Consider the following 20,807-nt stretch of genomic DNA (forward strand, 5'->3'; position numbering starts at 1 on the left):
TATGCTTGCAGAATTGTGAGCTGTCAGGTGGTTGCTGAGAAGCGAACTGGGTTCCTCTGCAAGAGCAGCAAGCATTGTTGTACTTTAAAATATTCCCGGAATTTAAGAACTAGAACACGCATCAACTTGAGACCCCTCCCTTTAATCCTCGGAGCCTGGACCTCTACAGTATGACAATCAGAAAGGACATGACCCTTTTCAACTGGGTTAGCCATAAAAATTGAGGCAGTTAAAAAAAAAAATTGAGGCAGTTCATTTTGGAGGTCTTAGCCCCCAACAAGGGCTCCTCCCCAGGCCTCGAAGCCAAGGACCCTGTTATTGATGCAGAAACCATAAATCAAAATAATGCTGCAAGGGAAAACGCGGGCAAGGAAACCGGCGCTTTTCTTGTTTGGTTCCAGCCGGGACAATTTCATTCCGGAACGTTTGTTTCTGTTCTTTCGGGTGTCCGGGTACTATTGGGCGTTGCGCTGCGGCGGAGGTGGTTGCCAAGGCGACGCCAGGAAAGATGGCTGCTACGTCCTCATCGGATTCCGACAGCGGGAGAGCTGAGAGGTAAAGTCCCGGGTGCTCACGGCTTCCTTTTCCTCAGATGAGTAGACGGTGCCTTGGTGCTGGGTCCTGGACTCTTGCTTTCGGGCAGCACTGGAAGTTCTGGAAAGGCCCTTTATAAATCAGTAACTGAAGCCGAAGGCCAAGAGTGCCTGTGTATGTGATTGGCAGATCACTCCGGGCGGCAGTTGATCCCAGATTCGCCTTTCTCCGTGCTCTCAGTCTTAGGCATCGTTTTACTCAGAACTTGCTTCCTTTCCTGTGGGACTCACTTTCCAACTATCCTCTCCTTTCCCTCGCAGCAACGAAGCCAATTCGAAATGGCTGGACGCTCACTACGACCCTATGGCCAACATCCACACTTTCTCCTCCTGCCTGGGTGAGTCTCCAGACCTAGGAACGCCCGGATTCTAGGAGGATGGCAAGATTAGGTAGCGGTGAAACCTTTGGGACTCTCATTTACGACCGTCTTGTGTTTTCCAGCCCTGGCAGATTTGCATGGCGATGGGGAGTACAAGGTAAGCGGTCAGCAAGTTGAGTGGGGGAAATTCAGAAGTGAGAGTCGCGAGGAGGCTCAACATACTCTGGAGCCCACTAGTACTGAAAAGACACATTTAGTTGGAACTTCTTTCTTTCTTTTAATTATGTATTTATTATTATTTTATGTGCATTGGTGTTTTTCGTGCATGTATGTGTGTGTGAGGGCGTCAGATCCCTTAGAACTGGAATTACAGACAGTTGTGAGCTTACCATGTTGGGTGCTGGGATCCAGGGCAGCTAGACTTCTTAACTGCAGAGACATCTCTCCAACTCCTATATTTCTTTTTAATTTAGAAAGTGAATATTAATTTTATAACACGATTTGTAGAAATAAAACAGAAAGCAAAATGTAGACTCATAATGCCAAGACATTAAGTCTCTAAGAATTAATTTGGGGACCAGGAGTGGTGATGCATGCATGCTGTTAATAACAGCATTTGTGCAAAAGAGACAGGTGGATCTCTGAGTTTGGGGCTGGCCCGACAAGTTTGAGACCAGCAGAATGACATAGTGAGACAGACCCTGCCTCAAAAACAAACAAACAAACAAACAAACAAACAAAAAAACCCATCCCCATCCCAAAACAAAATTAGCAGCAAAGTTAATTTTGAGATTTTTGTTTATTTATTTAGGGTGTGAGTGGGGACATGAAGTGTGGCGGTCAGGTGGCAGCTTTTGAGAGTCCGCTCTCTCCCATGTAGGTTCCAGTGATTGAACTCAGGTCATCGGGGTTGGTGGCTAGCACTTTTGCCCACTACAGGCCCCAATTCTTTTTGTCTAAGTGTTATTGCTTAATTTTTTAGTTTATCGTACAAAGAAAAGGGGCTTAAAAATGAGAAATGATTCACAAAACTGGTTTGGTTTTTTGTCATTGTTGTTTTGTTTTAAGATAAGTCTCTCAGTGTAGTAGTCTTGGCTGTCTTGGCACTCTCTTTGTAGACGAGGTTCCAGGCTGGCCTCCAACTCACAGAGATCATCTGCCTCCCAAGTGCTGGGATTAAAGACATGCACCACCGTGCCCAATTTCTGTGTGTCATCTTTGAGTAGAGACTATGCTAATAATCTTCTCTATATCATCCAAGTTTTAGTATATGTGCTGCCAAAGTGAGCATACAGCCTCAGAGTTCAGATACTGTGACATGATTCTTTGGTGCAAGGGAAAATACCTTGACAACTGGGAACAGGCATTAAAGTATTGGATAAAGATGCTCACGGCTAAGCCTGATGAACTGAACTCAGTCCTTGGATGCATGGGGTAGAAGGAGAGAACCAACTCTGATCCTCTGATTTCTACATATATGTTGTGGTATGGATGTGCCCACACACATATAAATATATGTAATTTAGAATATGAAGGGAGACAAAACTCAGGGAAGTGAGGTTTTTCTGTTTCTCAAGAGAGCATAGATTATCAAGAGGCTGGTGATTGTAGAAGCTGATAGTGCTTTTATAGGGGTCCAGAGTATTTTTCTCTCTACTTTTCCTTATAATTAGAAATTTTCCTTAGCAAAAACTTGATTTCAGCCAGGCTGTGGTGTCACACGCCTTTAATCCCAGCACTCGGGAGGCAGAGGCAGGCTGATCTCTGAGTTTGAGGCCAGCCTGGTGTACAGAGTGAGTTCTAGGACAGCCAGTGCTACACAAAGAAACCCTATCTCAAAAACAAAGCAAAACAAACAAAAATCTTGATTTCAATACAAATATAGCATAAATCTATTTAGCCTCCTAACAGAGACTATTACAACAGTGTTCAAAGTCCTGGGTTCAGTCCCTACCATCACAGTAAAAGAAAAGGAATGAATGATGGAGAAACCCCTCATCTGCCACCCTGAGCAGTCACCAGCCTCTATAATTCAGGATCCCATTTGATCTTCTCCAGGTGTCATAGGGTAGCATTCCCATTTTGCAAGCGAGAAACCTGAGTTCAGAACGGCTCATTAGCTTTCCTAAGGGGATACTTCTTCCAAGCCCACAGCAAAACTTTTGTGCATGTGAGGATGGATTAGTAAACACCAACAGAAAGGCTCAGCCTAAGAAGGTCATTGAAGAAATGACCATGATGCTGAATGGCCTCCTCTCCCTGCAGCTGGTGGTGGGAGACCTTGGCCCAGGTGGGCAGCAGCCCCGTCTGAAGGTGCTCAAAGGACCAGCGGTGCTGACGGAAAGCCCGCTGCCTGCCCTGCCGGCCTCGGCTGCCACCTTCCTCATGGAGCAACATGAGCCCAGGACGCCGGCCCTCGCGCTGGCTTCAGGACCGTGTGTCTATGTGTATAAGAATCTCAGACCCTACTTCAAGTTCAGCCTGCCCCAGTTACCTCCAAACCCTTTGGAACAAGATCTTTGGAACCAAGCCAAAGAGGTGAGTGACCTGGGCCACAAGATCGCAAAGATAGCAACTGCTGGATGGGGAGGACCAGACTCAGAAGAGCGGGCTCACAAGTGGCTGACAGTGGGAGACAGGCCGTGGCCCACCTCTGGCATCAGCAGTGAGATGCTGTGCTCGGCCCCGAGAAATAGCTTCCAGGGAGGCAGTGAACCAGGCCCTTTGGAGAGCAGAAACCAGAGAGTCGCTCTGCACTAGCCACATCCCTTCCTACCTGTGGGGGAAGGGAAACCAAAGAAGGGAGAGACTCACTCTGGAGTGAGTGGGAGGGGGATGACCCTGGAGAGTAGGGATCCCTGGGAGAGCAACAGTAAAGAGGATGATGGGCGTGAACATGGTCCTGAGACTGAATTCCAATCCAGGTCTTGGACTTGGGGTTCATGTCAGGCAGTTGGGAAAAAGCACAGAGGAAGAAGACCTGCCCCTTGTCTCCAGATGTAGACGTAGTAAGACGGTTGAGGACATGGCTGCTTGAGCTCACAGGATTTCCCTTCTTTCCATGCTGACACAGGACCGGATCGACCCCTTAACCCTGAAGGAGATGCTGGAGGGCATCCGGTGAGGGTCTACTTCCCCACTCTCCATGGCTTCATCCCAAAACTTTCCTGTGACCCCTCACTAAAGCCGCCATTTTGGCTACTCTCGTTGCAGGGAAAAGGCAGAGGTGCCTTTGTCTGTCCAGTCACTCAGGTAGGCGTCCTGTGGAGGCAGGGCAGAGCGGGCATCTGTGGACTGGCCCCAGGGGCAGCCAGCATGGCATGCAGGTGCTAATTCTGTGTGTGTGCAGGTTTCTACAGCTGGAGCTGAGTGAGATGGAGGCGTTTGTGAACCAGCACAAGTCCAAGGTTATCAAGCGGCAGGTAACGCCCCTTCTCTTTTTATTGCCCTATAAAGGTGCATACATTTTTTAAATTGTGTATGCTCATGTGTGGGCAGGTGTATATGTGTGCATGCATGGGTGTGGAGGCCAGAGGATGACTTCAGGTGATATCCTCAGAAATGCCATCCAACTCCTTTGATGTAAAGTCACTCTTGATAGATAGAGCTCACCAATTAGGCTACACTGGCCAGGAAGCCCCAAGGACGCAGCTGTCTCAGCCTCCCCGGTGCTGGTATTACAGGGACATGTCACTATGCTTGGCATCTCTTGCATCGCTTCTGGGGATCAAATTTAGCTCCTACTTGCCAGGCAAGCATTTTACCAACAGAACAATATCCCCACCTCCAAACACTCACACAAAGAGAGAGAGACCATGCAACATCAGCAGTTAATTCTAACGCTGAACCTGGCCAGTGGCACTCTGCAGTTTTCCTTCCAGCCATATATCATGTCTAGGGTCTCAAAGCAGTGTGTCCTCTATATTTGCAGTTAGCAGGGATAGCTGTGAACAGCTGTGATGTGATAGTAATTATCAAACTTCTTTTTTTTTTTTTTTAAGATTTATTTATTATGTATATAGTGTCCTGCTTGCATGTATTCCTTCTGGCCAGTAGAGGGCACCAGATCTCATTACAGATGGTTGTGAGCCACCATGTGGGTGCTGGGAATTGAACTCAGGACCTCTGGAAGAGCAGCCAGTGCTCTTAACCTCTGAGCCATCTCTCCAGCCCCAAACTTATTAAGGGTAAAGATAATAATTCTTATTGCAGAATATTGAGAAAGTAAAGAGAGATATAAAGATGATTCCACTACCTAGGGACACCCATTTCTTAGCATTTCTGTACATTTCCTTCACAGATTGTTTTTTTATGCTGCTTCTCTCGAGGAACATTTTGAAAACACCATATTTTGAGCCTTAAATAGCCTTTGAGAACTCTTAACATTAATAGTTTGGTTATTTGTGATTTCTTTCATTTGTTTGGTTTGGTTGCTTTTTTTGTTTTTGTTTTTTGTTTTTGTATTTTTGGTTACAGGGTTTCTCTGTGTGGCCCTAGGTGTCCTGGAACTCACTCTGTAGACCAGGCTGGCCTCAAACTTACAGAGATCTGACTGCCTTGGCCTCGGCCTCCTGAGTGCTGGGATTGAAGGCATTTGCCACCACTGCCAGCTTGGATCTTCTTTCAAAACATGTTTTTGTTGTTGTTTAATGAGTTTTGTTTTGTTTAGTTTTTGAGACAAAGTCTTGCTAGGTGGTTCTGACTGGCCTGGAACTTGGGAACTAGATTTGTAAGCCAAGCTCACCTTGAATATGCAGCAATCCTCCTGCCTCTGCTTCACCAGTGCTGGGATTACAGGTGTGAGCCACATACTCAGCTCTTAAGTGTGTGGCCATGTTGGTTTTGACTATATGAATAGCTCATAAGTGGTCTAGACAATCCTTATTGTTTTATTTGTTTGTTTGTTTGTTTGTTTTGTTTTTCGAGACAGGGTTTCTCTATGTCGTTTGGTGCCTATTCTGGATCTCACTGCCCGGTGACAATACTCATTGTTAAGAATTTAGGTTTGGCTGGGTGGTGGTGGTGCATGCTTTTAATCCCAGCACTCAGGAGGCGGATCTCTGTGAGTTCGAGGCCAGACTTGTCTACAGAGCAAGATCAAGGACAGGCTCCAAAGCTACAGAGATAAACCTTGTCTCAAAAAAACAAAAAGAGGGGCTGGAGAGATGGCTCAGAGGTTAGGAGTACCAACTGCTCTTCCAGAGGTCCTGAGTTCAATTCCCAGCACCCACATGGTGGCTCACAACCATCTGTAATGAGATCTGGTGCCCTCTTCTGTGTACATAATAAATAAATAAATCTTTAAAAACAAAAAGAAAAAGAGAATTTAGGTCTGTTTCAAAAACACTTTTGCCATTAACATTCAGACACGCCTCATGCTCGCTCCTCTTTTCCCTCTTCCTTCCCTCCTCTGCTCTGGGGCCACGGTGGAGTTCTTCTGCAGACAGTCATCACCACCATGACCACCCTGAAGAAGAACCTTGCAGATGAGGATGCAGTGTCCTGTCTGGTGCTGGGCACTGAGAACAAGGAGCTCCTAGTGCTTGACCCTGAGGCCTTCACCATTTTGACCAAGGTCAGTGTCAGGTCAAGGTCAGGCTGCATCGTCCTCCTTGTTCTCTCAGTCACAGGTGGTATCCATCCACTGAAGGAAAGCGAGAGCTCACTACTACTACTAGGTCTAGTACGAAAGCTTTAGCGTAGATCCTTCTAGATGTTCTCACGTGTGGCATGGTTATCTAGCTTGATGCAAACGTTCTAATTTTATACAGAGTTTCATGATTGCTGCTGTGGTAAAATACCCTGATCAGGAGCAACTTGGGGAAGAAAGGGTTTGATTGAATTACAACTCCAGGGTACAGTTTATCACTTCAGGGAACTCGAGCAGCTGGCCACTTCACATCCACAGTCTAGGGCAGAGACAAAGGAATACACCCATGGAGTCTGCTTGCTTGTGCTTAATCTTCAGCTGGCTTTCTTCACTCAGACAGTTCAGAGCCTGACCAATGAATTCAAGGTGTGCCTTGCCACCTCCATTAACAATCAAGACAGTTGCCCACAGGCCAACCTGATATAGGTAGTTCCTCAGTTGAAACTCCTCACGGGTTTTGTTAAGGGGATGTTAGGTATAAGCAGTAAGTACAGGGATAAACAGGCTCGTGTGCAGAACCCAACCATTTTTTTCACATTACCATGTGATGTCAGTGTCTTCCTGTGTTTACAAAACCACATCAATCTTTTTGTCTTATTCTTGGCTTCTTTTGTTTTTGTTTTTGTTTTTCAGTGTAGTCCAGGATAGCCTTAAGCTAGTGATCCTCCTGCCTCCATCTCCCAAGTGTTGGTATTACGGTGTATATCACCACTCCCAGCTTCATATCAGCCCTTTTAAAGGCCCCACATAGCCATTCTCTATGTAGATACACATGTGAATACGTATATAGATGTATGTACTTAGCAACATGTTGTCCACTTAAAAGTTTTTCATTATTATTAATGCTGCTACAGTGGTCTTCCACGTTCAAACAAAGTAGATGAACTTTGTGTGTCTACTTAGATAATTCTGATGCTTTGCTGGAGGCGGCAGAGTTTGGCCAAATGGTATAGACTTAAAGCTGTGACCAGTAGGAAGTGAATGAAGCCATTAGGATTTCAATCAAGAATTAACAGTTTCTCCCAGCTATGGTCAGTATGTTTGGAGCCTTTTCTCTGCAGATGAGCCTGCCCAGTGTCCCTGTCTTCCTGGAGGTTTCTGGCCAGTTTGATGTGGAGTTCCGGCTGACTGCTGCCTGCAGAAATGGGAGCATCTATATCCTCAGAAGGTAGCCACAGTTGTGGCCTCGGAGACCTGGTGATTTCAGAGGCTTACAAGATGATCAGGGGGTTTGGGGGCGGGACTTTGGGATTGAAAAGATAGAAGAATTCGTAAAGGAGGTTGAACTGGTGAGAGTAGAGGGGAGGAGGAGGCTGGCAAAGTGAGAGCCTGGCACAGTGGTTGTAATACACAACAGTACAATCAGAGGTGGAGGAAACAGGTATAATCCCTTGTATTTGTTATATTGGTGGGGTTTTTGTGTGTGTGTGTGTGTTTTGTTTTTGTTTTTTCAAGATAGGGTTTTTCCATATAATTTTGGACCCTTTCCTAGAATTCATTCTGTAGCCCAGGCTGGCCTTGAACTCACAGAGATCCACCTCTCTGCCTCCCAAGTGCTGAGATTAAAGGCGTGCGCCACCACTGCCCAGCTCCAGACAGTCTTTTAATCTAAGACATTTATTGAGGATCTACTGTGCATTTAGCAGTATACAGAGTGTGATGGAATGCTGTAAACACAGTTCCTGCCTTCCTGGGGAAGACAGGCATTACAGCTATTGCAAGTTAGATGGGTGCTTACAGAGGCGCAGTGGAGACTTGGTGGGAAGAAACATCGTCTGCGGTGGCGACTTGAAGGGCCGTGCACCTGTAGTCCCAACATTTGGAAGGCTAAGAAAGGAGAATTCCTAGAGCCCAGGAATCTGCACCGGCCTTGGAGCAGAGCCCAGAAGCCAGTGGAGACCCACAGTCATTAGATGGCCTGAAGAAAAGTGGGTCGGAGCCTGGGGTAATTTCTGGAAAAGGAACTTACATATGTAAATACCTATGTATATGTATTTACCTTAGCCACCTGGTGGCCACGTGTTTTTCATTATTAATGCTGCTACAGTGGCCTTCCACGTTCAAACAAAGTAGATGAACTTTGTGTGTCTACTTAGATAATTCTGATGTTTTGCTGGAGGCGGCAGAGTTTAGTCAAATGGTATAGACTTAAAGCTGTGACCAGTAGGAAGTGAAAGAAATGATTAGGATTTTAATCAAGAATTAACAGTTTCTTCGGGAAAAGGAAAAACTAAAATGGAGAGACTTGGAAAACTAAAGATCCTTTTCTGATAAACCAGTAAACTTCCCAGGTCTAATAGCATTGGCTAGACTGCTCTAAGGAAAATGTGTTCTCAACTCTGAAATCCCAGGCTGTTAGACCTGTCACCGTTGTGGAGGGCAGGAGGGCAGAGTCGGAAACCTCACCTGGCATTATCCAAGGTCACACATCTACAAAGTGGTAGTAGAAATAATCCCATCATCTGCTCAGGACCAGGGGTGCTTTCAGGCTAATCTGGGAGTGCTTAGAAGGGATGGGTCAGCCAGGGAGCCAGAGGCAAGGTTCCTCTGGGCAGAGATTGTGTGTTTATTCCACAGAGACTCCAAACACCCCAAGTATTGCATCGAGTTGAGTGCCCAGCCTGTGGGGCTGGTCCGGGTACACAAGACCCTGGTGGTGGGCAGCACCCAGGAGACTCTGCATGGCTTCACCCACAAGGTGTGGTCTCTGGCAAGCCCCCACCCCTCCACACCATCTGCCTGTGAGCCCAGAGCCCTCCCTTCCCTTCTGCTCCGGCTGCCCTTTCTTTCCACCTGAAGCCCTGAACTCCCTGCAGACACACTGGCTGTTCCTTGCTAGGGTAAGAAGCTGTGGACAGTGCAGATGCCTGCAGCCATCCTGACCATGAACCTCCTGGAGCAGCGTTCCCGGGGCCTGCAAGCTGTCATGGCCGCCCTGGCCAATGGGGAAGTCCGCATTTACCGTGACAAGGCCCTGCTTAACATCATCCATGCCCCCGTGAGCACTCCTCCAGCGTTGCTGCTGGCTCTTCTTACCCAGCCCTCTTTTCCCTTCATAATTCTTATTTATGTATGAATTGATCTATCTCATTCACCCACATTCCCCTTCTAACTCCCCACTCCCTGATACGCTTTTCCCCAACTTTCATGTCTTTTTTTTTTTAACCTACTTAGTTTACTCAGGCCTGTTGGCATGTGTATGGAGTGTGTGTATTTACTGACCCATGACCAACTTACAGGTGGCTACACCCCTGAAGAAAAATGACTCCCTACCTCCAGCAGCCATGGACTGCCAACAGCTCCTTCGCTTGGGTGGGGCCTCGTCAGCCCCTCCCGCATCCACCTGGCCCTGCTTCTTCACTGCCTTTCCTGACCCCCTAGGGACAAGTCTCAGAAATAATGGTTGAACCCATCATGCTGTGTACAGTTGCCACAGGAGAGGTGGCAAATCAGTTTGCCAAGTGGCTGAATGTCAGAGGAGCATTCTAGACCAGGAACAGCATGGACAAAGGCTGAGGGGCATAAAAGTCCTTTTTTTATTTAGACAGGATCTGACTGGCCTGGAACTCACTATGTGGACCAAGTTGGCCTCTAACTCACAGAGTTCTGCCTGCCTTTGCCTCCTGAGGGCTGGGATTAAAAGGCTGTGCCACTATGCCCTGCTCTTTATTATTATTATTATTAAAATATAATTATATCATTTTTCCTTTCCTCCCTTAAACTCTTCTAATGTACCCATCCTCCTTGCTCCCTCTCAAAATTGTGACCTCTTTTAGGCCCGGCAGTGGTGGTGGTGTGTGGTGGTGGTGGTGGTGGTGGTGGTGGTGGTGGTGGTGGTGCACGTCTTTAATCCCAGCACTTGGGAAGCAGAGGCAGGCGAATCTCTGTGAGTTTGAGGCCAGCCTGGTTTATAGATTGAGATCCAGGACAGGCACCAAAACTACTCAGAGAAACCCTGTCTCAAAAACAAACAAAAAAAAAATTGTGGCCTCTCTTTTTTTTTATTTTTATTTTTTTTTTTCAAGACAGGGTTTCTCTGTTTAGTTTTGGTGCCTGTCCTGGATCTCGCTCTGTAGACCAGGCTGGCCTCAAACTCACAGAGATCTGCCTGGCTCTGCCTCCCCAGTGCTGAGATTAAAGGCATACACCACCGCCACCCAGCTTGGCCTCTCTTTCTTTAGTTGTTATTATTTTACACACACACTTATAATCTGATCAGTTCATTTTAGTATGTATATGAGTTCAGAGCTGACTACTTGATATTGGATAACCAGTTAGAATTTTTTTTTATTAAAATAATTTCGTGTATATGGCTGTTTGCCTGCATGCATGTCTGTGCACCATGAGTGCATAGTTCCCATGGAGGCCAGAAGAGGACATAGGATCCCTTGAATCTGGAGTTACAGGCCACCATGTGGATGCTGGGGATCAAACCTGGGTCCTCTGGTAAAGCAGCCAGTGCCTTTAACTGCTGAGCCATCTCTCCAGTTCCAGTTCCAGGGCTCTTTTTACACACACACACACACACACACACACACACACACACACACACACACACACTCACATTCCATGTGTGCATGTGCCAGGGTGAGCATGTTGGGATGAGAGGACAAGTTTCAGGGATGAGCCCTCCTTCCCCCATGGGTTCTGGGATTGAACGCAGGTTGTTAGACCTGCACAGTAAGTGCTCTTACCCTCCGACCCATCTCACCAGCTCCGTGTGGTTTTATGAGCATGACGTAAAATCTGAAGGCAGTGCTTGGGCCTGATGTACTGGGAGGGTAGGGGTTAGGAGAACACAGAGGAGAAAACTGGGGAGGTAGATTGTGGAGTCTGATGTGGAAGATCTTAAATATCCTGCCAAGAAGAGCAAAAGCCATTGGAGGGTTGTGGTTTTGAAAGGCAGTAGAGACAACCAAGGACACAATGCAGACACAGACTAGGTAGCCCAAGAGATTGATTAGAAGGCCACTCCAAAAGAGGGCTGGGGGTGTTTCATGTGGAGCTTAGCAGGGCCGGTGAGGTTGGAAGGGAGAGGATAATCCAAGAGGTATTTCCAAGGCAGCATTACCACAGCTTCTCTTCACATCTCACCCACTTTTTCTTTGATCCCCCCTCCGGCCATCTTGCTCTCCTCGAGCTGTTTTCCCGGGTAAAATCTGGTTTCTCCACATAGGATGCAGTAACCAGCCTTTGCTTTGGCCGATACGGGCGAGAGGACAACACCCTCATCATGACTACTCGAGGTGAGAACTCTGGGAAGGACGGGGTGGGCCTGGGGTGAAGAGATGAGATCCCGGAGGAAAGGAGGAGGCCTGTGGATAGAAACAGGTGGAAAGCCAGGCCTGCGCACATGTTCTGTGTAAGGTTGGATCAGCTTATCAGCAGTTGGCTTTTTCTGCCTAGGAGCTAATCCTGGTCAGGCCGGCGCCTCTCCAGTTTACCCAGTACCCTCAGCATCCACCATAGTGCCAAGAACATCCCAGTGCTTCGTAAACAGCTACTAAAGGAATGCATGAATTGGTGGTAGGAGAGTACGGGAAGCCATGTGTGCTGTCACACAGCTGTAATAGCAGCCCCTGGGGAGGTGGAGGCAGGTGGACCAGGTGGACCAGGTGGTCAAGGTCATGTTTTAACACAGAGGGAAGTTCAAGGCTCTCCTGAGCTACCTGGGTCCCTTCCTCAGGAGAAAAAAGACAGACTTGAGATATTTCATTCCTTCTAGAAAGTGAATCTCGTAAGAAAGACAGACATGTATGAACATGGATGTAATTGTTTCGAGAAGAATGGGAATGTGGGGTAGGACGGGAACGGCCATGTTTCTCTTGCCCACTTCTCAGGTGGTGGCCTTGTCATCAAGATCCTGAAGCGCACGGCAGTGTTTGTGGAAGGGACTGGAGAGATGGGCCCACCACTAGCACAGACCACAAAACTCAGCGTGCCCCGGAAGACCCGGCTGTACGTGGACCAGACCCTGCGAGAGCGGGAAGCTGGCACGGGTGAGACTCCCGGAAGAACACAGAGACTCCCGCTGGGGGCCTTGAGCATGGGGAGACCTCAGCCAACAGGGAAGGTCAGAGGTATAGCCGTCAGGTAACAAACTGATCCTCACGGCAGAGGCTGTGGGTAGTGCGAGTCGGGACCCTTGGCGTTCAGAGGCAGCAGTTACTTCCAGATGCGGGAATTCTCAAGAGAGAAGGAGAACTCACCATGTTCTTCCTGTTGTTACGTTTTCCTGTTCACCTATTCATTCGTTACCTGTGATGACACCAGGCAGCTCAGTCCGGCTAACTTCATGTTGGGTGCCAGATGCGTTCTTCCAAGGGCTGCTGGAGCACAAACAAAGGAGTGAAAAATATTGCTGGGCATGATGATAGCACACACTTTTAATCCCAGCACTTGGGAGGCAGAGGCAGTCAATGAGTCTAAGGTCAGGGAGAGTTACATAGTGAGACCTTGTCTCAAAAACAAACCAAACAGCCAGGTGGTGGTGGCACACACCTTTAATCCCAGCACTTGAGAGGCAGAGGCAGGCGGATCTCTGTGAGTTCAAGGCCAGCCTGGTCTACAAAGCGAGTTCCAAGATAGCCAGGACAAGCAAACCAAACCAAACAAAATACAACTAAATACATATGTAAATGTATAAAGTGTCAAAAAATCAGTAGGGAGTTAAGTTCTATAAGGTGACCAGATATAAAAGTCTCAAAGTCTTTTAATCTTGGGCTGGAGAGCTGGCTCAGCAGTTAAGAGCACTGGCTGCACTTCCAGAGGACCCAGGTTTGATTCCCAGCACCCACTTGGCCACTTACAACTATCTTGAGGCCTTCTTCAGTGGATCTGATGCCCTCTTCTGGCCTTTACAGGCACTGCACCCACATGCACATACCCACATGTAGGCACACTCATACACATCAAAAGTAAATAAATGAATAAAAATTGAAAAACTTGGATGCTTTTTATATGTACCAGTAATCTCTGACTGGCAAATATGACAGGAAAAAGGTCTATTCACAATAGCAAAGAGATCCCTAGAAATAATTATACTGAGAAAATGTACAAAGTCTAGTAAAGGAAATTATAAAACTATCTTCATGATGGATGTGGTGGTACACACTTATAATTATAGCACTTGGGAGGTGGAAGGCGGGATATCAAGTTCATGATCAGCTACATAGTGAGACCCTGACTAAAAAGCAAAAAACAACAGGAAAAAAACAAACAAACAGCCCCAGAGCAATTAGAGTGGGGGCTGTGGCTCCAGAGGTGGATTTGAAGAGGGGTGGTCTGCACTTGGTAAAAGGTTAGGGGTAAGGGATGAACCAAGGGGGCTTGGGGACCAGTACAGTGGGTGGGATGGGTGCAGTGAGCCAGTCAGGGTGAGGCTGGTTTCCATTATGTTGAACTTGGTGTGGATGGGACCTCAGATGGAGATGACCATGAGGCAGTTCAAAGCTGAGGCAGGCCTGGGCACCCACAACAGTGTGTACACATATGGAGCTTGGCATGTGGCTATGGGAACAGGTTAAAATCCTTAAGGAGCTAGAAGCTGATGTTCTTGGGGTGGCCAGAGTCAGAGCAGGCCCTATATTATCCAGAGAACAAGATGGTAGGTGAGAAGACCAAGGTCAAGACCAGCCTTGAAACAGGGAACACCAGCCTTGAAGGTTGGACAGCAGGTACCAGGGGTGGAGACCGAGATAAGGAAGAAATAGGGTATGGTCCAGAGCATCCAGTATGGCACTCCTTATCCCTGTATTCCCAGCTTCTGCAGGCCTTGCTCCTGCCTATCATGTCTTCCTTCTCATTCCTCTCACGTGATCTGAACAAGAGTACTCTCCCCTCCCACTGCTCCATTGCCTTCATGTTCCCTCTGCAGCCATGCATCGAACCTTCCAGACAGACCTCTACCTGCTGCGCCTGCGGGCTGCCAGAGCCTATGTGCAGGCCCTGGAGTCCAGCCTGAGCCCCATGTCAACCACAGCTCGGGAGCCACTCAAGCTGCATGCTGTGGTAAGCACCCAGGGGTGGGGACAGTAGGGTCCCGCTGCACAGTTCAGCACCCAGGGGTGGGGACAGTAGGGGTGGGGTGAGCGGTCCCGCTGCACAGGTCAGCACCCAGGGGTGGGGACAGTAGGGGTGGGGTGAGCGGTCCCGCTGCACAGGTCAGCACCCAGGGGTGGGGACAGTAGGGGCGGGGTGAGTGGGTCCCGCTGCACAGGTCAGCACCCAGAGCCAGTGCCAAGCCACCTAGCCCTGTCCTCCCTTCTCGCCTCCCCACAGATGGAGAGACTGAGGCCCTGTCCTCCTAAGAGGGCTGCTCAGTCTTCTGTTCTGTCCCGCCTGTGCTGGCTCCAGAGGGGACATGCTCCCCTGTCCCATGCTGTACCTCAAACAAACCCCGGGCTGGAGTGGGGTGTAATCACATAGCAGTGACAGTGGGACATTTCTTCCAGGAACCTGGAAGGATTCTCCTGGCCACAGTTCAAGGAAGAGAGTGATTTCTGTTGACCTTGACCTGACCCTACGTGCCCTGAGCTTGTACACGCACACGCGCGCGCGCACACACACACACACACACACACACACACACACACACACACACGCAATCTCAAGGCCCACGGAGCCCCGGTGTTCAGTGAGCCTGAGCGTGTTGTCAGAGCCGCCGTGTTCCAGTTGTCCCTTTTCTTTTCCTCCCCGCCTCCCCAGACAGGGTTTCTCTGTGTATCCCTGGCTGTCCTGGACCTCACTCTGTAGACCAGGCTGGCCTTGAACTCAGAGATCTGCCTGCCTCTCCTCCTGAGTGCTGGAATAAAGGTGTGCGCCACCATGCCCACCTTCATTTGTTTCTTTTCTAAAGAAAGAGGCTGGATACAGAAAAGGTTACAGAGCCACTTAGAAAGGGATGTGGGCTGGCATTTAAATCCTTGAGCCCTGGGGATGAGAGGAGAAGGCTGTCAGGCCCTGGGGTCAGTGATGAGCACAGCCGTAGCCCCAAGCCAACCTTACCTACAACTCCTTAAGTAGCCTCCATCAAGACCTTCCCTGATCTGTGCCTTTGCCATCCTGTACACCTTTGGGCTTCCGTGCCCTTTAAGAAGCAGATGCACAGCCAGGCGGTAGTGGCGTACGCCTTTAATCCCAGCACTCAGGAGGCAGAGACAGACGGATCTCTGTGAGTTCGAGGCCAGCCTGGTCTACAGAGTGAGCTCCAGGACAGGCACCAAAACTACATAGAGAAACCCTGTCTCAGAAGACAAAAAATAAAAAGAAAGAAAAGAAAAAGAAGCAGATGCACAAAGCTGGAAAAGGGTGGCTTGAGGGCATTGATGGGAAGCAGCAGGCAAGGTGGTAGTATTCAGTGTTCAAGGCCAGTGGGTCCTAAGGGCCTCTCCATCTACTCTTTCCACAGGTTCAAGGCCTGGGCCCCACCTTTAAGCTCACACTTCACCTACAGAATACCTCAACAGCTCGGCCAGTCCTGGGGCTGCAGATCTGCTTCCTGTACAACGAGGCACTCTACGCCCTGCCCCGGGCCTTCTTCAAGGTACCGGCTCTCCACGTTGACATGGCTCCAACAGTCAGGGCTGGGGCTGACGAGGTGCCCCTGACGGTTAGGTTGAGGTAAGGGAGTGACCAGCAGACCAACACAAGCCAGAGACGAGACTCAGCTCCTGCCTCCACTGCCTTTTTCCCAGCCAGAGAGACCCCAGGGAGCCACACAGAGGAGCTGGGAAAGAGCAGAGTGAGTTCTTCCTCTGCCCCCCCCTCCCGTGCTGCTGGGGAGGGTGGGGAGCTCAGAACTCATGCTGCCCAGCTGTTCCTGCTGGAGTGAGGAGCCACCCTCTGCCTCAGTCATTACAGAAGCAAAGGGCTGGGTTTCCGCCAGGGCTCAAGCTGTCCTCAAGTTGGGAGAAGCAAAAGCCAAGACTCTTGAGTAGGGAGGAATGAACCCTGGCCATGGTAGCTGTCAAGAGGTCTAGGTTTAACCAGACGCCCGTGGGCCCCAGCCATGCATTTACCCTCCCGTCACCATGCCCCCTGGATCTAACTTGCCATCCCTGTGCAGGCTGAGGGGTCCTGAGATACAGTGGAGAAGACAGGCACAAAAGGCTTTGAAGGCCACTTTATTTCTGTCCCCCAAACATAGGTCCCTTTGCTGGTGCCAGGACTCAGCTACCCACTGGAGACCTTTGTGGAGAGTCTCAGTAGCAAGGGCATCTCAGACATGATCAAGGTAGGTTGCCCTTTGGTGTTTCAGAGAACCAAGTGGGACCCTGGGGAAGACAGTAGAATGCGGGTGGACAGGACTCGGGGGCTCTGGGCCGCGGTGGGGTATGTCAGCACAGCAGAGGCCTCCCGGCCTTCCCGTCCCTCTGACAGACAGGCCGGTAGCCTGTCATTTGAGCCAGCACCGACAGGAGATTTGCTGTTAGCAAAGAGGAGAGGTAAGGTGTGCCCCTTCGCCACGTCTTCCCCTCCCTAGGTGCTGGTGCTCCGGGAAGGCCAGAGTGCGCCCCTGTTGAGTGCCCACATCAACATGCCTGTGAGTGAGGGGCTGGCAGCTGCCTGAGCCCTGGGCCAGCATTCAAGCCTCCACGGAATGGAGTCAGCCAGATCCAGCGACTTCCAGTGTCCCCAGGCCGCGCCCCCACACAGCGATGCAGTGAGCTTCCTGTTTGTCTCTGGAACGGTCCCTGCTCTCCACCTTTGCCACTGGGCCTGAGCCACAAGACAGGGAGTGCTCAGAATCAGCTCCTCCTCCCTCAGACTCCTCCTGAGCACTGTCCCACAATTCTTGCTGCCTACCAGCCTCCCCTGCTCTTTGAAGAAATCTTGCCAGGTTCCAGGAAGAGATCTGAAGTGATCAAGCGAGCTCAAGCCCAGACCTTCCTTCCTCCCACTCATCTGTTTCAGGTCAAGGCCACGATTGTTCAAGGGCTTGGCCTGGGACTTCAGCCGAGACCGAGCCCCTGCGGCCCTTGAAGGTTTTAGGGGCACCGGCTTCTGCCAGCTTAGCTTGCAGGCACACGTGCTAAGCTTCCGCAGGTGAACGAGGCCTCCACTTTCTACCTTGCAGCCCCGGAGACACGGCTCTGCCCACAAGTCTTAGACTAGCCACAAAGATTGCCAGCGGAGGTGGTGCAGGGGACAGGGGATCCATGCGAGGAGCTCCAGGTCCCAGCCCCAGCCAGAGCTCCCCCAAAGCAGCTGCTGCTGACCAGAAGACATTGTCCAGAGACATTGTTCCCGAAATGGAACAGCAAGCTAGATTGCAGAGCCGGGGCCGGTGGCACCAGGAGGAGTATTTCTGGGACCTGGCAAGTGGTCCAAGAGGCAGATGCCTATGAGTACCTGTCAGGATGCACTTAGGCCCAGGCCCAAGATGGTCTAGAGGGTGGGATGTTTTCTGGGCAGTGGCCAGAGTGTGCATGAGGTCACTGAAAAGTGCACATGAGTGCTATGAGTGAGGCTGAAGACGACGTGAAGATGTGTGTGTAGATCCCAAGTGGCAGCCAGCCCTGGCCCTCCTCAGGGACCATTCTGAACCACTGGAGAACCAGGAGCCCTGCTCCATGGAAACCAGCGTTTTCTCCTGTCTGACCAGGTTCAGCCTGGTGTGTGGCACACAGCTCAGGCCTGCCTCCTGTTTCCACCTCCTCTCCAGTAGAACAAAAAAGAATTTGACTGGATTAATTCCAAACTGCTTTCAGCTCTCAACACCATCAGGGCTTGGCAGCTCCTCGGGAAGAAGAATTGGCCCAATAGGTGATACTAACGAGCTTTTGCCCAAAAGACCGATGGCTCCAAGCTGGCCGCCACTGCCCAGTAACAGCTTCTGAGCCCACTTGGGTACTAGGGTAACACTGCCCACCTTGACCCTTCCAAAGAGTACATTGGGGGCCAGGCTAAGAGACAATGGGCCTAGACCAAAGAAACAGCCCATCCCCTCACAGACAGACTGCCTGAGCATGGACCATGGACGGCAAAGGGTGCCTTGCTGCATCAGCCGGTGGAGACACAGCCGGAAGGAGCAGGAGGTCTAGTGGAGACGGAGAGATGAGGGGGGGAGGAAGTGTTACTGGCTGTCAGAAATCCCAGCCTAGCCTGCAGAGCTTGGCAGGGATGGAAGGTCTGCTCAAGACGGTGATGGGCCCCTCGTCACGGGGATTATGTGAGTGAGGCTGTGTTATGACAAGGCTAGATTGTGTGTTTGGTCAGGTAACATTCCAGTCGCTTTCACCCCAGTCAAGCTGTGAAATCAGAACAAAAATATTTGATGTGCACTCTCTCCATACCTATTCAAAGCTGAGAATTAACTAACGGTTTTTGAGCTTTCAGATGCTTTCATGGAATTGGTACTTGCTTTTTTTTTTTTTTCTCCATCCAACTTCAGTTCTTAGGACACCTCCCTCATATCTTGCTTCTGTGTAGACTCCTATAAGAGAGTTCCCTTATAGGAACTCCCTTTTCCCTTATCCAGGGTTAGACCCCGTCTTCCTTCTTATTCTGCCCTCATTTGGTAAAGCATAGCCATGGGAGCTTCTTTTTAAGACCGTTCTAATGTTGCTTGTCTGGACATTGCTGTATTCAGCTCACACCCATTCTAATGTTGCTTGTCTGGACATTGTTGTATTCAGCTCACACATGTAGTAGTTTGGGCGGTAAATGAAAGCTGGAAATCGTTTTCCTATAGACAAAGCTCCCGTAGCCTCTGGTTTCTGTGCTGTTTCTACTGGTCCTGATTGTTGCTTTGTGAGGTGGGGATAGATGAGCATTCCGTCCCAGGGCTGTACTGTTCTCTCTGGAGCTCCAGTTAAGCCCAACATCTGATAAATGATCCTGATTTTCTTCTCTCTTCTTCCATGGTCATTGTTTGCTTGTTTTTCTGAGACTGAGTATTTTGTGGGCTTTTAAGTTTCAAGCTGTTTTTCTTAGTTCTCAGCTCCTCTGTTCAGTCCTCATGGTATCCTTTCAAAGATGTATTTGATCATTGCATTTATTTGTGTATGTATAACCTAATAACATCTAATTTAAAAAACTCATACTGAATTTATTCAATTAATAAATCCATCCCCTCTAAAGTCAGAAGTGGGCTGGATGGGGGCGCAGTGATTAAGAGCACTTGCTGATCCTGCAAAGGATCTGGGCTCAGTTCCTGGCACCCATATAGTGTGGTTCACAATTCTCTAACTCCAGTGTCAGGAGACCTGACCACCGCTTTTGGCACTAGGCACCCACCTGGTGCACATACATACATGTAGGCACTCGTTCACATAAAAAAGTTTAAAATAGGCCGGGCGGTGGTGGCGCACGCCTTTAATCCCAGCACTCGGGAGGCAGAGCCAGGCGGATCTCTGTGAGTTCGAGGCCAGCCTGGGCTACCAAGTGAGCTCCAGGAAAGGCGCAAAGCTACACAGAGAAACCTGTCTCGAAAAACCAAAAAAAAAAAAAAAAAAAAAAAGTTTAAAATAAAGTAAAAAAGCCAGGTGGTGGTGATGGTGGTGGTGGTGGTGGTGGTGGTGGTGGTGGTGGTGGTGGTGGTGGTGGTGGTGCACACGCCTTTAGTCTCAATACTCGGGAGGCAGAGGTAGGTGGATCTCTGTGAGTTTGGAGCCAGCCTGGTCTACAGAGCGAGTTCCAGGACAGCCAGAGCTGCTACAGAGAAACCCTGCCTCAAAAAACAAACAAACAAACAAACAAACAAACAAAAAATGAAGCTGCATTCTATATTGTATAGTGGTCTCATCCATGCAGAGAAGCAAGAACCATAAAAATGTAAAAGGAAGCCAGATGCGGGTCACACCTCTAATCCCAAATTCAGCAAGCTGAGGCAGGAATATCAAAATTCAAGGCCACCCTGGGCTACATAGTTTCAGGCCAGTCTGGGAACTGCTGCCTTCACCAAAGTAGTTTTTATTTTACTTTCTGACCGAAGCCTCCCTTCCCTCCTCTCTTGCCACTCCCTCCCCCCTGCCCCCCTTAATACACCCCTCCCCAAAAGTCATTTTTTTAAAGGAAGAACATGAAAATATGATTACAAATACAGTGAACATAAGGATCTACAGTGAGGGCCATTGGAACGGCTCAGTAAAGGCACCCCTGCCAGGCCTGCCGGCCTGAATTCAACCCCTGCTGCCATGTGGAAAGAAGATAGATGTCAGTATCCCAAAGAGCCTGACAATGTTTTGAAATATGACAGAGACTGGGAGCTTGTCTGTCTTAGCAGAGAATTAAAAATTAGAA

General features: G+C 49.2%; 1 protein-coding gene and 1 pseudogene across 1 annotated transcript; one reads left to right on the forward strand and one right to left on the reverse strand.

The window, feature by feature from the left end:
* The first annotated feature begins 457 nt into the window (after window positions 1-457).
* Bbs1 (Bardet-Biedl syndrome 1) lies at window positions 458-19,422 on the forward strand. The gene is made up of 17 exons (XM_028892822.2): window positions 458-555; window positions 855-931; window positions 1,036-1,070; window positions 3,179-3,451; window positions 3,987-4,033; window positions 4,127-4,165; window positions 4,263-4,335; window positions 6,357-6,488; window positions 7,625-7,731; window positions 9,141-9,261; window positions 9,403-9,561; window positions 11,740-11,809; window positions 12,404-12,562; window positions 14,440-14,573; window positions 15,973-16,107; window positions 16,711-16,797; window positions 17,047-19,422. The coding sequence occupies exons 1-17, from the start codon at window positions 509-511 to the stop codon at window positions 17,131-17,133; spliced, it is 1,782 nt and encodes a 593-aa protein (XP_028748655.1). The 5' UTR covers window positions 458-508; the 3' UTR covers window positions 17,134-19,422.
* LOC114709199 lies at window positions 2,092-2,204 on the reverse strand (annotated as a pseudogene).
* Window positions 19,423-20,807: the final 1,385 nt, after the last annotated feature.

This window comes from Peromyscus leucopus, chromosome 1 (assembly GCF_004664715.2).
Source record: "Peromyscus leucopus breed LL Stock chromosome 1, UCI_PerLeu_2.1, whole genome shotgun sequence".
NCBI lineage: Eukaryota > Metazoa > Chordata > Mammalia > Rodentia > Cricetidae > Peromyscus > Peromyscus leucopus.

Bases quoted from the DNA above. Each gene is read 5' to 3' on its own strand.
- Bbs1 (XM_028892822.2), top strand. From the start codon at position 509: ATGGCTGCTACGTCCTCATCGGATTCCGACAGCGGGAGAGCTGAGAG. The intron at 932-1,035 runs GTGAGTCTCCAG...TGTGTTTTCCAG, and splicing joins CACTTTCTCCTCCTGCCTGG to CCCTGGCAGATTTGCATGGC. The intron at 16,108-16,710 runs GTACCGGCTCTC...CCCCAAACATAG, and splicing joins TGCCCCGGGCCTTCTTCAAG to GTCCCTTTGCTGGTGCCAGG.